Here is a 15,999-nt window from a genome sequence, read left to right on the forward strand (position 1 = left end):
TATGCAGCAAAATAAGTAGAATAGGAAAGAAAATTAAATATATCCATAAATCACTAGTAAAGTTAAAACAGTCTGGTGAGTGTGGGCTGTCCTTCTGACCAGTGTTCCCCAGCTTGGCCTGCTTGGGTGCATGCAGCAGCAGCAGGAGCAATGGGAGCATTTGGGAGAGGAGGAGTTCAGCTGCTCAGGCATGATGGAAAGGACTATTTGAAGTGGTCAGAATACCACTAGTTGTCTATGTACTGTAATCTAGGGAGCAGTTTGCAGATGTCTCTATGTAGAAGCACCTTAGGAACAGAAGCAAGAGGTTGCACATAAAAAGTTTTCCTCTGCACATCACCTGAAATTCTAGAAAGAAATTATGATTATTATTTGACAAGGCCATACAAAAGCCAGTAGGAGACTGTTGTACTCTAAGTTCAAGGAGAGTTACAGTGACACAGGATGGGCAACCTATGAATATATGGCAGCATCTTTGTAGAAGAGCCATTACAACTTGTGCTACCTAAAGCACAGTGTCTGCTTCAAACCCCTGCTCTTAAGCTGCATTTTAAGTGTGTGCTTATAAAACTTGAGTTTCCACAGTACTAGAAATTCACAGCTCCCATGGCCAATATGAGAGAGGATCTCTAACTGCAAAACACCAGCCATTTTCCTAGAGGACATTCAGTCTGACAGTTATAGCTACTCCCTTCTGAATACTTCAGAATTTTCCTGAGGAATTGCAAGTACAAAGATTAGGTAGCGCTACATGAAACACTGTCTTTATAGGATAAATTAATCATACCATTGATTCCTGTGACATCCTTTGACATTCTGAAGTTGTCTGTTGCATTAGTGGCTCCTTTTTAAAATTAAGCTGTAAATATTTATTTAAGTTTGTAGAGAAATCTAATGGTTTAAGATCACTCAGCCTCTCTAGAACATTAATGATATATTTATCTAAACTCTGAGTATACAAAGGGAATTACTGAATTGGCAGGTACTATTTCTGGTTTTGTGAGTAACACGTGTAAGTGAAAAATACAAATCACCAGATAAAACATTTAACAAGGGGGATCTATAAGAACCTTTAATGACGATTTTATTGTACAAGGTTAGAAGTTCTCTCATTTTATTTGAAGAGGTGTGGTCTAACTGTACTTATGTATGTGACATACACATGCTTCTTCACTTACACAAGTGGTCTAGTTTCAATTACACACTGGGAAGAAAATACTTATAATTGCAACAATTGATTCCTTAGTCTGTCTTGCATTAGACAAGCACTTTTGCAAAACATATTGTTTCAGTTCTCCTGTCTCTAAAATTAGAATAATACTTATCCAAAAAAATTAACATTAAAAATTAGTATTGAATTCCCAGAATTATCTGAAACTATTAGAGCATTACCCTATAATTTGATAAGAAAAGGGAAAGCTCCATGCATTATAGCTGTCAGCACAGAAGAAGAAAGGAGTCAGTTGCCTCTTCTTCCTAATCCTCAGGAGTATCCTCATTTGTTTATGTCTCTGTTAGTACATCAAGTCAGTACAGAGACTCTCTCTGGTCTGAAGGCCAAGAGGCCCCAAATTCAGATCTCAAGTTATTCTTTGAACTACACTGGGGCAATTTTCTCAGAGATCCAGACCATGCTAAGGGAACAAGCTGACCATCACACCAGTAATTCTGGGACAGCTTTTGATACATCCCCAGCACTCTAGTCATTAGTGAGGGTATGAGCTTAAAATGAAGAAAAAATTTAGAAAAATACTTTGAAAAACAACCCTGCTGCACGACCTTTTCATTCCAAACCTCTTTGTGAATGTAATCTCATAGAAGAAGGTACAGCAGGCCACACCCACTCATATTTCAGATGCTGCTATGACACAAAGTCTTTTTAATTCTGAAAGTTTTATTTTCAGCTTCTAGGCAGACCTAAAATGCAGACAATTAAGTTCAGATACACCTGAAGTGGATTATTGCATCATTGTGTGAATGAAATGCCTTCCACAGGAACAGTTGTGGAACCAGTTGTATTCAATACCATACACATATTTGATCTTGAAAAAGATACTGAAAATAATGTATCTAGTAGGAAATATAACAGGCAAACATATGAGAAATATTGCACTGATTTAATGCTCCAATTAGCTTAACTTCTACTTGAATTCAATTAAATATTATACTTTTTGAAGATATGCATAAATGATTTGCAAATGTACATGTACAGAGGAATGGCACCAATTTGAGTGATTAAGGCTTAAAGATTTATTAGAGGATCTTGCAAGATCTACAGTAACCAAAAATGAGATCACAGGAGAGAGTAAGTCTTACAAAAATGCCTGTCTTTAAATGAAGCTATTACTGCTGGTGCCAGGGTTTGTTTTTTTAATTTCTGGTTTCTTGCTTCATTCTACACTGTGATATTCATGCATCTCTTGGAATGCCTCACTTCCGTGAAGAATCTTACATTTCCCCTGGCACTTTGCAGGAAGCAAGGTGCTCTGTTATATTATAAATCCTGTGCCCTCTGAAGTGTGTGAGAGTTTGACACTGACTCCTGTGGGATGTCTTGGAGCATATGCAGCCCTCTGGGCAGACAAACTGCAGTTCAATTGGAAATTATACATTTCATAGCTTAGTTGTTAACTTTCCATCCTTTTTTCCAAAATACGAAATTTCAGTGCAGACATGATTTGAATACCTTTGTCACACTGAAGAGGGAAAGAATTAATTAAATCCCGGATTGTCAGTCAAGTTGAGAACACAATATGGAAATCCTTGTTAAACAGAAGGCAAGTAGCTGTGCTCAAATTGTGATAGAGACTAACGTATCTTGTGAATCGAGATGCCATCTCCAATCTGTAACATAATGAAATGCAGATTTCTCCCTGCCCCCATTGCCACTCTTTCTGCTCCAGTCTGAAGTGCACTCTGTAATGCATTATTAAGCCAAATTCTGACCCAGTTTCTTAATTATCTGTAAGCTACAGAGAACTTCTAGCAGAATATTAACTAAGGCAAGAGATGTGATACAGATGAACCTCTGATGGCATTAGAGAGAATCATTAGCATTTTGCTAAGAAAATCCTTCAGTTGTAATATTTAACTTGCCTAACATGCAGAATTTATATTTTAAAGGGGCTAAGCCACCAAAACAACCTGGGGGGAAAAAGAAAGGAAGAAAAAAAGAGAAAATTATATAAAAAATAGAAATTAAATAGAAATGTTTGGAGAAGCATTCCTGGATTCACAAACTCAAAATACTTACAGCAGACTGAAACATTTCTGGAACAACAAGATTGTTTCCAACTGTTCTGAGTGGATACCATGGACAGTTATTACAATCTAATATAACATTATTTGCCCAGCTATTTATTTTAGATGACCTGTAAAATGTAACCTGCTACAGCTCATACATGTGTACCAAAATTCTGGCGAGTACAATCAGGATTAAGAACTGTCACAGCAGATGACAGTTTGAACAAACCCTCCAAACACTCTCGTGCCTGGTTAACATTGAGTAAGCAGCTGAAGTTTTATAGCTCCCTGTGCTGCTACATATTAGTGGAATTTGAGAAGTTTTCTTGGTGAAAATACAACCACAGATACACAAAACCAGAAACAAGAACACAAGGACTTCTTCCTACAAACCTGCAGGAATATATGAGTTTGAAGACTTGCTGTATCTCTGAAGTAAAAGTGTTTGAGTGAATGAAAAACATACTGAAAGAGCAGTTTATTTAGTGAGAACAATTTTTAATACAAAACATGTTTCAAAATTATTTGAGGAAAAATACTTTCTCCACCCCATAATTGAATGATTTGTGATATGTGCATATAGAAAGTTAAGTTTTAATTGAAAAATTTAGAGAGCAGAGAAAGTCTGCAAAATATATAATTTTGTGGAGCAGGATGTATTCATTCAGTTCAAAGATCAAAGAAAACCCATGCAGTCCCCTTAACATCGAGCTGAAGAGTCACCTAACTGCAAGAATATGGAATTTTAATATATGTTTTTAAAAAATGTTTCTTTCATTAATTCATCAATGAAAAAATCCTACTGTTTGAGAAACAATAAGAGTCAGTTAAATACGTTTTATTTTTAATAGTGTCAAATGCAGCTCATGAGGGAAGTTGGTTTTTCACAAAACATCAGATGATTGGAAAGTGCTGATAAGCTTAATGTACACTCAAGTACATTGCTTCAATTTGAAGTGTACTTTTGCTACTAGAGAATCTGGATGTATCACTTCTTATGCTAACACTATGAATTTCCCACTGCAACCTGCCAAATCTTCTTCTTCTGGGAACTAGGTGTCCAAAATTTCTCTAAAGTGATGAATAGCAAGACTGAGGCACCTTTCCTTTACAGGTATAGAAAAATCTTCAAAATCAGTATTTTATATTCAAGCACCTAATACAGCACACAGGCATTGAAACCAAAAGACCAATTTTCAAAGGCAGTTTTTGTAAAAGTATCACACGTTTTTCTGTTTTCTTTCCAGACTAACCCATGTAATGAGTCAGGCCCAAACATTCATACCAGACTATCCTCTACAGAGCACACACACCTCTTCTCATGCATTTGTAGTTTGTGTTTGACCGTAATCAAGCCAGGATTTAGTCAGCTGTCCCTCAGCCCAAGGAGAGGGTAACTGTGACTCCACATGCTCTGGGGACAAAGCTGGACACCAGGACAATGTTTATCAATCTCAGCATCTCATGGAAACCCTCTGTGACACTCCAACCCCACAGTGCTTGGCTCTTTCACCTCCTGAAGTGCTTTGATCCAGTAGTGGACTGTGAGGAAATATGCACGGCCTTTTATGCAGAACCCATTCTGACCAATGCAGCCATGGCTGGACAGAGCACCTAAAGGCCCTGATCTTGTGTGCTGAGCACAGAGATGTCCGTAGTGAAAATATGCTGGTATCTATTGTTCACATCTTACCAGTGCTATTATTGTTAAATGAAAGAGAGCCCCCTCCCCTAAAAACAAAATCATCTGTTTAGACACAGCAACATTCTGCTGCCTTGTGTCATGCCACTCCATGGCTGCTGCTATTTGTCTCACAAAAATGTCCAGTAATAGGGCTTTTTTTGCCTTCTCAGGCCTCCATTTCTTCCATCACTTCCATCACAATTGTTCGAGGGCCGGTCAGGATGAGGTTGCTTACTGTCCTGTAATCCACATGGAGAACATTGAGGCCATTGACAGAGACGACAAATTGGCAAACCTGAGGAGAAAGCAAGCAGCAAAATGAGTTCTACACTGACTTTATATTGTTAGGTTAATTACACAGATGTACTATCAATTCCTGGGCAGACTCCAGAACTCTTCACATCATCTCATTTGGTACTCTTAAAAGCTTCCACATCTCTTGGAATTAGTATGGCAAGGTAATTTTCCATAATTTCTTTTTGAAACATCACGTCAACTTTCAAATTGGTGGAATTCAACTTTCCAATCTTTGAAATTTTGAGATCCTATATCAACCATTTTTTCTTATAACAATGTTATTTTTTCTAGTATTAGTGATATTTTATGGTATCAATGCTGCTTTGCAAACAATATGGGACATCCAGCTAATGGATCCCCAGCACAGGAAGGACAACTGTAGGAGCAAGTCCAAAGGAGGCCACAAAGATGATTAGAAGGATGGAGCACTTCTTCTATAAGGAACTAAGGCTAAGGGAATTAGGTTTGTTCAGCCTGGAGAAGAGCAGATTTCTGGGTGACCCTATTGTGGCTTTCCACTACCTAAACAGAGCCTACAAGGAAGGTGGAGAGGGACTATTTGCACAAGGGCCTTAAGTGACAGCCCAAGGGGAAAAGGCTTTAAGTTGGAATAGAGTTGGTTTGGATTAGATATTAGGAAGAAATGCTTTACTATGAGTGTGGTGAGGCACTGGCACAGGCTGCTCAGAGAAGCTGTGGGTGCCTCATCCCTGGAACTGCTTAAGGCCAGGTTGGATGGAGCTTTGAGCAATCTGGCCTAGTGAAAGGTGTCCCTGTTGACAGCAGAGGGGTGGGAACAAGATGATCTGTCATCTCTTTAGGTTGGACGTCCCTTCCAACCCAAACTATTCTATGATCTATGAAGACATCTCTCGCTATTGCAGTCTGTTATCTCAATTTGTCTTAAACGCTGTCTTAGAAATCATTTTAGTCACTCTTTAGTCTACACAGTAAAAATATCCACCATGTTTCCAGGCTCAGCGCAAGGTCTGGATGATGATTTCACTAGATTCCATGCCAAAACCTCCAATGGTATAACATGAACCAAATGGATCCAAATTTTAAGAAATAATATCATGGCAGATGAAGTCACTACTAGGACAGATTAAAATGTCACTGCCACGTGACTGGTTTTAGTTTCCTTCACCAAGTATGGCTAATAAATTAATTTCAAATATGCTAGTTTTGTTTGTAAAAGCTATAACAAATACAAACATTGGAGGTTTTTTATGATCACAGCCATTTTGAAGAAAAATGGTCTTGACAGAAATATACTAACCAACATCACTGTAAATCTTGAAACACTTAAACAGAGAAAAAGTCACATCAACATTGTAAAAAAATTCAGGAAAAGAAAGATAATACTAACTCCTCAAAGACATTAAAATTTCTCTATATCTAATCATAACATTACATTTTTTGGTAAAAGGGTCAAAAAATGTGTGTAGTGTCTAGATCTGTATTTTTAATGATAAAAATATGGAGTCTAAGTGAATAATAATATTGACCTGATGTTTTAATGGAAACAATATATTCACTAGAAGGCTATCCGTAAGTCACCTTGAATTTGTAAGAGAGAAGCTATTAAACAATTACGACCAGAAATTTTCACGCTTTATTTTATATGGACACACTGGATCAACAGATTGGGGTCAATTTTATGAGGTTCAGCAAGGCCAGGTCCTGGGTCCTGCACTTGGGTCACAACAACCCCATGCAGTCCTACAGGCTGGGGAACAGTGGCTGGAAAGTTACTGTTGGAAAAGGACCTGGGGTGCTGGTCAACAGTGGCTGAACATGAGCCAGTGTGTGCCCAGGTGGCCAAGAATGCCAATGGCATCCCAGCCTGGATCAGCAATAGAGTGGCCAGCAGGACCAGGGTAGGGATTGTCCCCCTGTGCTGGGCACTGCTGAGGCTGCACCTCAAGTCCTGTGTCCAGTTCTGGGCCTCTCAGTACAATAAAGACATTGAGGGGCTGGAGCATGTCCAGAGAAGGCAGAGCTGGGAACACAAGTCTGTCTGGAGCACAGGTCAGATGAGGAGCAGCTGACAGAAGTGGGGGTGTTTAGCTTGGAGGAAAGGAAGCTCAGGGAGGAAGCTTTATGCCTTTCTACATCTCCCTGAAAGGAGGCCGTAGCCAGGTGGGGGTTGGTGTCTTCTGCCAGGTAACAAGTGGCAGAGCAATAGGAAACAGCCTCAGGTTGCCCCAAGGGAGGGTTAGTGCTAGGTCTACTTGACATGATGGTCATAGCTTTGACATGATTATCTCAGAGGTCTTTTCCAACCTATCTGATTTTGTGATATGAGGAAAATTTTCTTCATGGAACAGGTAGTCAGACATTGGAACAGGCTGCCCAGGGAAGTGATAGAACCACTGTGCTTGCAAGTGTTAAAAATCCGTGTGGATGTGGCACCTAGGAATGTGAACATGGCAGTGTTAGGTTAATGGCTGGACTTGATGCTATTAGACCAACCAGCCTTTTCCAGGAGTAACAATTCCATCAGTCTATGATTTTTCACTTTTCCTCTTTAGGCAGAAGCATAAGACAGAAATGGATATGGGAGAGGTGGGAAGCAGCTCTGGTGTCCTCCAATGCTAGCTCTAAAGCAGATTTTCTCACATGCCAAGTCACTTAACTTTTGTGTGCCAACTAACTTCCCTCTCAAGTAAAATGTGCGGTGAAACTCAATTTGTATTTCTGCAAAATGGGCAGAATGTAGCTATCAATTTAAGAGAAATTATAGAGGAAGCAATCCCAATCCAAAAATGTAACATTTCATAAAAAATAAAGTCACTGATGATTTTAATCTCTGCTCCTTAGAGCCTCTGCACAGGAAGTGTGGCAGCAGCAGCCCCTGAGGCGATGGTAGACTCTTGCCCCTCACTCCCTACCCTCGGAACTCCCCTGCAGAGCTGAAGATCCTGGAAGTAGCCTTGCTGGTAGCCTAAACAATCACCAAAGTATGGCAATCAGTGATACATCTGAGTAAACTCCCATGGCAGCAATCTTACCTATATATGAATATTTCAGCTGCAAGTAGCATTGGAAAAATGGTTTTATTTTTGCATGCAAAGTGTTCTAAATGTTAAGGATTTTTGTTGAAAAGGTAACTTGTCATCCTCTGCAGTGTGTCCAATTAGTATTTAACTGGCATGCCTGTTTAGTTTAAAAGGCAGATTATTGCAGTATCTGCAGGTCTCAACTTCCAGTGGTATTTCCTAATACTTTCTATGGCTTTCCAAGACTGTATCAAGTTTTACTGAATTATAGCTCTGGCTCTAAAATATTATTTGGGTTGATTCAAAACAGACCTGCAGAACCAACATTGTCTCTTCTGGCTTAACGCAATTTTTGGAAGTTAAATGGCTGATCTTTGTTTTACTGTTGCATATTCTCAGACTTCTAGAGTTACTGGAATCCCAATACATGGGACTCATGTTTGTCCAGGTTTTGACACAGGTTTGGCCAGATTTATCCACTGCATCCATGCAAGCATGCAGTGGACAAATCTGCATGCTGGATCACAGTGTGGGCATTCAGGGGCCTTTGAGAATGCCCCTGGCCAGAGGAACAGATTTTCAGACCACCCAGTCACCCACACCAGGGCTGCAATGGTGTAAATGCAGATGGTACAGGCACAACATGAACAGCAATCCGGATGCCAAAGTGTGAATTTCTTGTGGAAGACAAGAGCTGACACGTCTGCATTCTCCATGTGTTTGTTTTATCATACGTCCTTGGCGGTACGATTAACCAGCAATGTGTACCGGCTGAGAACCGCCCCTTCGTGCCCTCCTTTGCAGTGGATCCACATGGCTTATCAGTTTCATCATTCCCAGTGGAGAGGATTAGATGCAAGAAGTCCACCCAGGCCAGATGAGAAGAGAAATGCAGAGGGGAGGGCAATACAGAGAAGAGCACAGTCCCAGCCAAAAACTGCAGGAAAAGACCCATGAGGAACAGGAGATGGTAATAAAGAACCAACTACCCTGGAGGTAGAAAGCTTTCTCCATAGTAATTGCTTGACCAGTGCTCCTGAGGGCTGAGTCTCTGCAAATTCCAGACCTGGCTCCCTCAGGAATGAAGAAATGTGGAGCTGTTTGCTATGTCCTCCAATCCTGGTGATGAGAAAGAGGTTTGCACAGTCCTGACCCCTTTGTTATGCTGACTGTCCTCAACTCACTCAGTTTTCTTCTCCTCACCCTGATTTCCCATTAAGCACTGCATCCAGTGAGGGGAAATGAAATGCAGTGCTGCTTTATGCATTTCAGTCATCGTCAATCCTGCCCCCAAAATGCTCATATTGAGCACTGCTCTACTGAAGTTGGAATACAAGCAAAAGCAAGTAAGCACCCACTCACCAGCCCTGACTGAATGTCAACCAATGTATTATTATCTCAGGAATTTTCTTAAGGAGACTGGTTTACAAAAACACAATGATTTAATGTTACATTTATAAAAACACATTTCAAAAAGCTGTAAATGCTCAGCTCATAGCTGCAGCTGTTAAGGGCTTTGCAACTACAAATATGTAAAATATTTCTGTTGGTTTCCACACATCAGTAACTATAATAGATGATAAACTTCAGTTAAAAGAGCCTCAAAGAACCTTTTATTGCTCATTTCCTCATTGCTCTCCAAGGAGCTTGACAAGAGATAACCATCCCTTTTTATCCCTTAGACTTCAAGAAATGACACAGCCCAGAATAAATTCCGACCATTTTGTCGGTCAGGATGTGGTGATCTAAAAACCACAGAACTAATAATAGTTAAAAAAAGCAAGCAACACTCCAATGAAAAAAACCCCTCCCTTAACTGATTTCAAACATTTATTACAGCAGTAAGCATTTATTCTTGAGTATTTCAATTTCCCGCCATTGGAAACAGCAGCTCATGGAAGCAGGGATAGCAGAAAAGGCACCTCTGTCTTTCTGTGGGTTTTCCATGGTGCATACAGAAGGTTTAACCAAATCCAGGTGTCCCCAAAGGATCTGGGAACCTCTCATTTAAAGAAGTTAGCAAAGATTTGTCATGCCATTTATGGTCGGAATGAAGAGGGCAAGAAGAGGCGAGAATAATTTGTTACCGCAACACTTTCGGGACAAAATCAGGATTGTGCTGTACTTGGAACTGTGCAACCCTTCCTCCCCGTCACTGGTAATTGCTCTTTCCTCCACGGCAATCATTGGCTGCCTGCCCCTCCTCGGTCTTGCCAAGCTGCCCTGCAGATGTACATCCACACCCCTTGATTTTCCTGCTGGGATAACCGCCTGCTGGCCAGAGCAAAGCCCCTTCCCTTGCAGGGGCTGCCTGCACCAGGGCTGGTCAGCTGAGCTGGTGTTGATCAGGAGCTGAGATAAGGATGACTGTGGGATCCTTCTCAGGGACCTCAGAAACTGGCTGCAGGCATAGGTGTGGAATTGCATAACTACCTTAAGGGCAATCATTAAATAAAAACATTGCATACCTGTCACTAACTCTTTGTTAGTTCTGCCTCAGGATGACCTTAATATTTATAAATGCTACAGGAATGTTCTTAGAGGATAGGCAACTAGCCTAGATCCTTGGATATTCAGATGCTGTTTGCACTGTAGGCTTTAGTTATCTCTCCCTGCCGAGCCAAGCCTCGATTGCTGGGTTTTTTAATGTAACATATTAAAAAATCATTTTAAAATGTTCTTTCTTTTTCCACGCACACTTTTTAGATGGGTGTTGTGAAATTTTTGAAGAGCTGGAAATTCCTACTGCAGACTTTGACTTAAGTGATCATTGCTGTTTGAGACAGCCTTAAAAAGACCTTTAAATTTATAGATGCAGTGAATGCAACTGTTCATCTCTGGTACAAAGTAAGTAACAGCCATGCACAGTGAACAGATAATGTATCTCAAAACAGCAGGATAAGACCATGATTACATAGCCACCGTAATTTGAGATACATTTTTAAAAAACCTGTCCAGATGAAGAATACAACTGCCATGAGTAGCGTGGTTGGGGATGGCGGGGCGACTTTCCACAGCAGCAAATGTGTGTGCCCCACTCCAGCAGGGTGAGGTGCTAATGCTCAAAGGATTTAGCATTTACATTTCAGTGCCAGTATCAGTGTCTGGAATCCACTCTGCTTTGTTTGTTTGTTTGATTGACTGTGGGGTTTTAGTGTTTTTTTGGTGTTTGTTTGTTAACTACTCTAAGAAAGTACAAACGCTACTAAAATTGCAGATCAAATAGGTACCAGGGCAATCGATGTTACCAATTATAATGCAGGCTTGAAATTTTCAAATTCAAGGCTAGATTATGCAATGACACAGTAAAGATAGTGACAAAAATACTGTTTTTCAGCAGTACTGATACTTTACACCATTATCTAGGCAGCAGTGGGAATATTCAGGGTCTGTTGTGCAAAGCACAAAGTCTATGTCAGTACACTCAAGTTTTCTCCTTCAACAGCAACAAGGTCAACCAAACAAAAAGGTTTGATGGGAGGTTTGGAACTAATAGCAGCTCTGGCATCAGCAATTAACAGCATAAAGACATGTAGAAAACACTGCCACCAATTTCTACTGAAGGTGTGAATATTACTGTACACATGGCAACTGTATGAAGGAAAGTATTTTAAAAAATGCTGGAGAGCTTGTGAAATCCAGTCTCACACTAAACTTTTCATTCCAGAGCAGCCAGGATTTCACTCCTGGACTCTGTGTGGATCTGAAACAGATTTCTAGCAGCTGACAGCTCAAAGCAGGCCCACGCTCTGCAGCAAAGCACATCCCTTTGAGACCAAGGTAGTTCAGAAGTTATTAGCACACTGCACAGAAACAAGCCATTGTTGGGAGAGCTGTGTCTGAAACTAGGCTGGGTCAGTCATCCAGCATGAGACAGATTGGATTTAACCCTTTGCTCTGTTCATCATTTGTATCCACAGTGATTTACATACACTTGGATAGTTTGGGACATGCTTCCTTGACTACTATTTCTTCTTCTCATCTATGTGAAGCCAAAGTCACACAGATAATTTTTACTTTAACCATTCCCAAAATGCATGAAGAAATGTGTCACGGTGCTGTGTTTCAAGACCTCAGCGTCTCCATGCACAGCTAGCCCGGGCACTGCGACACGGGACGAGGATCAGTTCGTTCGCCGTGTGACGATACTGATTCCTGTGGGTTCTTGTTTCAAGAGATCTTTGGCAGTGGTCTTAAAGTGACGAAGCAGAGGCAGGATGGAAGGCAGCGAGGTAGCAGCGTTTATTGTGCGGGCAAGCACAATATCTCGCGCCTGTGTCTGCTCTCGCAACTGCCCTGAGGGGCAGTTCTGCGTGAACTTTTATACAGAGGGTGTCAGGGAGGGGTAAAGGCAAAACAACCAATAAAAGGGGTTCTAGGGACCATTAGACAGGTGCAATATTCAACTTTTGCCAGCCAGGGGAGAGGGAGAAATACAAAACTCGTGGGCTTTCTGACGGACAGAAAACTGACAGTTACGTCACTTGCCGCAGGGGTACACGTGGATAGGGAGGGAACAAAGGAAGATATAACAAACTTAATAAACTAAATTTCACACACTGCCACAGAAATGTATTATTTTCTTTTTAGTCTATTTTCTTTTTTAAAAAACCTTATAAGCATCAAGAAAGAATGATGAATTAGGGCAAATGTAGGAGTTATTTTCAACCTTGGAAAGTTCTTCAGCAATTTTCCTAAGAACAAAAATAAAAGCTTCTAAGTATAACTTCTTTCAGAGCTGTTCAAACACAAGTGTATTTTGACTAGTTTATAGAGTAGAATTCATACTGGAATTGACAATGTAACTATTTCAAAAAGAAAAGTGCATCCGAATAGTAATATTTTTGCTTTTCTTCTTGGTAATGAAAATTAAAACTAAATCCATTACAGAGACAGCCTGCTTACATTTCTGTTATACAGATACCCTCAATAATTATAAATAAATGCTTTTTTAATGTCCTACTAATCTGGCAGGGACAAGGATCAGCTGGGAGGTTTGAATAGCTCAAACTTATAATTGTTTCATTACAGTATTCTGAAATTCACTGTGATCTTCCAGAGGAAAGTCCTCCACATCTGGTTAGCAAACCCATCTGTTTTCTATGTGCATGAGAGACCCACAAGATCCTGATTTCTAATAAATATCAGGCCATGCTGTCAGTAAGAATCCTTCCTTATGGGCACCCATGAAATCAGGGCTGAAGGGTTAACACTTTGCAATTGTCTGTGACCTGGAGATGTCATCAGCAGGATACCCAACAAATCAAACTTTTCACACTTTAGATACTTTTGAAAGCTCTGGGCCAGTTCTAAAATTGAAATCTTACTGGTTGATTCCTGTGGTATGGCCACAGCTCTCATATGGGAAGGTTACTAAACTCCTGAAACTGAGAAGGAAAAATCAAAAAAAAAAAAAAAAAAAGAGAAAATACAGCCTTTACCATTTCTTGTTTCAAGAGTCAATACAGCTGCTTTGGCTTTCCTTGTCTTGCTGACAGATTTCAGCAAAACTTAAGCAAGGCTTAGGTGCTACAAGAACATAACATCTGAAACACAGCTTTCCAGCTTTCTGCAAGACGGAAGGGGACATCCAAGCTTCCAACACTTTAAAAGAAGATGTGTCTTTCCAATTGTATCCTTTCCCCCCTGCACACCCCTTGCTCCTCTGCAGATCCTGGGAACCATTCCTCCCACTCCTGCCTCCCAATCACGACTGCCCTCCAAGCAAATGGAAATCAAGGTGTCATTTTTGGAAATCTAATTTAAACATGAAATGTGAGGGAGTTGAGAAATGAGTCAAAGTAAACATTTCCATTTAAGGCTGTTATTTTGTCACAAAGGAACAAAAAACCACACCTTTTGTACTTTTCATTGCTGTTACCAACTAGAAAGGAGCTATTTACAAGTGGATAACCACACAGGTTTGCCTTGCCAGTTGATAGATCTTGAATAAATCTTCCTAGCCAATTACCACATCATCACCTCCTACCTCACCACATCATGGGTTTGTATACAAAACCCTTAGTGACAACACCCCTAGTGATAATGAGGTTTCCCTCTCTTTAGGGTGTAAAAAGATAATTTTACTTTTAAAAGAAATGTGGAAAAAAAGTGTTTGCTTATTAAAAGCTGGATCAGCAATCTGATTTGGAACCTCTCAACTCTTTCTGCTCACAAAAAGGGATACACTCAACCTGAATTGCCAAGGAGTCTGTGGATCCAGGTATCAAACTCCTTTCAAAGGGGAGGAAGGTTCATAGCAGGACTTGGTGCCTGCAGTCCCAAGAGGTGCTCCTGTCCCTTTGTGCTAGCTCCAGGGGCAGCACACCAAAGCCAGGCACCGCTCCCTTTTCATCCTTTTCATCTCGTGCCAGCAAAAATAAATAAATGAAGGGACTTGTCTCCAGGCCAAGTAAGTTCCTTGATGTGTCTAACATGGATGGAAGAAGGAGGCAATAGATACATGTGTGGTTGGAGGCAAAGGGAAACAGGGAGATGAAAAGGAGGTGAAGATAGACAGACCAACCTTCCTGGCAGAGCTTACACTTAGACCAGTAAATTGCAGCCTTAAGTTTTCAGATTAAAGTCCCAGCAAAATCAATGGCAAGATGGATGTTATGGTACCATGAAAAAAGTGCAGAGAAATCTGAGGCAGGAGAACAACAGTGGAGGAGAGCGCAGAGCTCAGCTTCTTATACACACACACAGCGCCTGCATTAGTGCTGATACCTATTTTAATAGGTCACCCATAGCCATAAAGCAAAGGAACCCCCATGCTCAGCAAAAAGCCCAGGCTACAGAGATGCTGAATGTGAACCACAGAAGAGCCTAAGACTAATTTCTACATAAATGCAAACACAGGCAGCACTGAATTTTCTGCTCTCACTCTGCTAAGCTTTACACTGTCACAATGGAATGAGGAAAAGAGATGAAAATCAGAGGTCCTAAAAGTTATGTCTCCAGTTAGATTTTTATCTTTAGTATTTTTTTTAAAGAGTTCATGCAATCTTGATAGGATTAGTAAAGCAAGGCTGGAACCTCACAACTCACAACCAACTGCATGCTGCCAGAAGGTTAAAAAAATCATACCATGGCCTTTCCTCCATAACTGAGGTTACAGGATGGAACAGAATAAGTTGCAGATGTGTGTGTTCAGTTCTGTAAATATCTCTAGCAAAAGTGTAATTGGCTTTAGAGTGGTGGTGTGGGAGTAGGCAAGTATCCAGACTTTGCATAAAAAAGATTTTGTCTCTTGAGAGATGTGTTTCTTGTTCATTCTTTACACCATTGTGAAGCTGGCTCACTCTTGAGTTGTACCAGCAGAGCACGGTACAACTCATACGACAGAAAATTAACTCCATTTACAGAATTAAAGTACAAGTTCATATTTCTTGTGCTCCATCTTGACTGCAGAGTGGTGTGGATGTTTAGCAAGGCTTCATTACCCACTTTCATTACATATATATTACATGCTTCTTTCATCTTTAAAAAAGAAGCTGAATTTTTTATAGTATTCCAAACAAATTGGTCTCCAAGTGAAAAAAAAACCCTATGGGAATTAAACAACATAATCTATAAACTGCATAATACAAAAAAAAATTGCATGCAAAAAGTAATATCTATTTTATAACATAATATAGTGTGTCACACAATATATCATAGATTTTCAAGGGCTTCATCATTGGTTCAGATAGTCTGTCCCTCTCTTCCTCCCTTCCAAATGATGGGAATCTGTGGGAATTGAAGTCCTTTTTACTTCAACAGGAAGAGAAT

At 40.3% G+C, this 15,999-nt stretch overlaps 1 protein-coding gene across 2 annotated transcripts in view; it reads right to left on the minus strand.

The window, feature by feature from the left end:
* Nucleotides 1-1,876: 1,876 nt before the first annotated feature.
* Nucleotides 1,877-15,999, minus strand: part of DEPTOR (DEP domain containing MTOR interacting protein) — a 77,557-nt gene continuing 63,434 nt past the window's right edge. For both annotated transcript variants that reach the window (XM_063420117.1, XM_063420042.1), the window contains exon 10: nucleotides 1,877-5,222. In XM_063420117.1, coding sequence (XP_063276187.1) covers nucleotides 5,094-5,222 — 129 coding nt within the window. In that variant the 3' untranslated portion in view covers nucleotides 1,877-5,093. The remainder of the gene's footprint in view (nucleotides 5,223-15,999) is intronic.

The sequence above is a fragment of the Prinia subflava genome, chromosome 1 (genome assembly GCF_021018805.1).
Source record: "Prinia subflava isolate CZ2003 ecotype Zambia chromosome 1, Cam_Psub_1.2, whole genome shotgun sequence".
Taxonomy (NCBI): domain Eukaryota; kingdom Metazoa; phylum Chordata; class Aves; order Passeriformes; family Cisticolidae; genus Prinia; species Prinia subflava.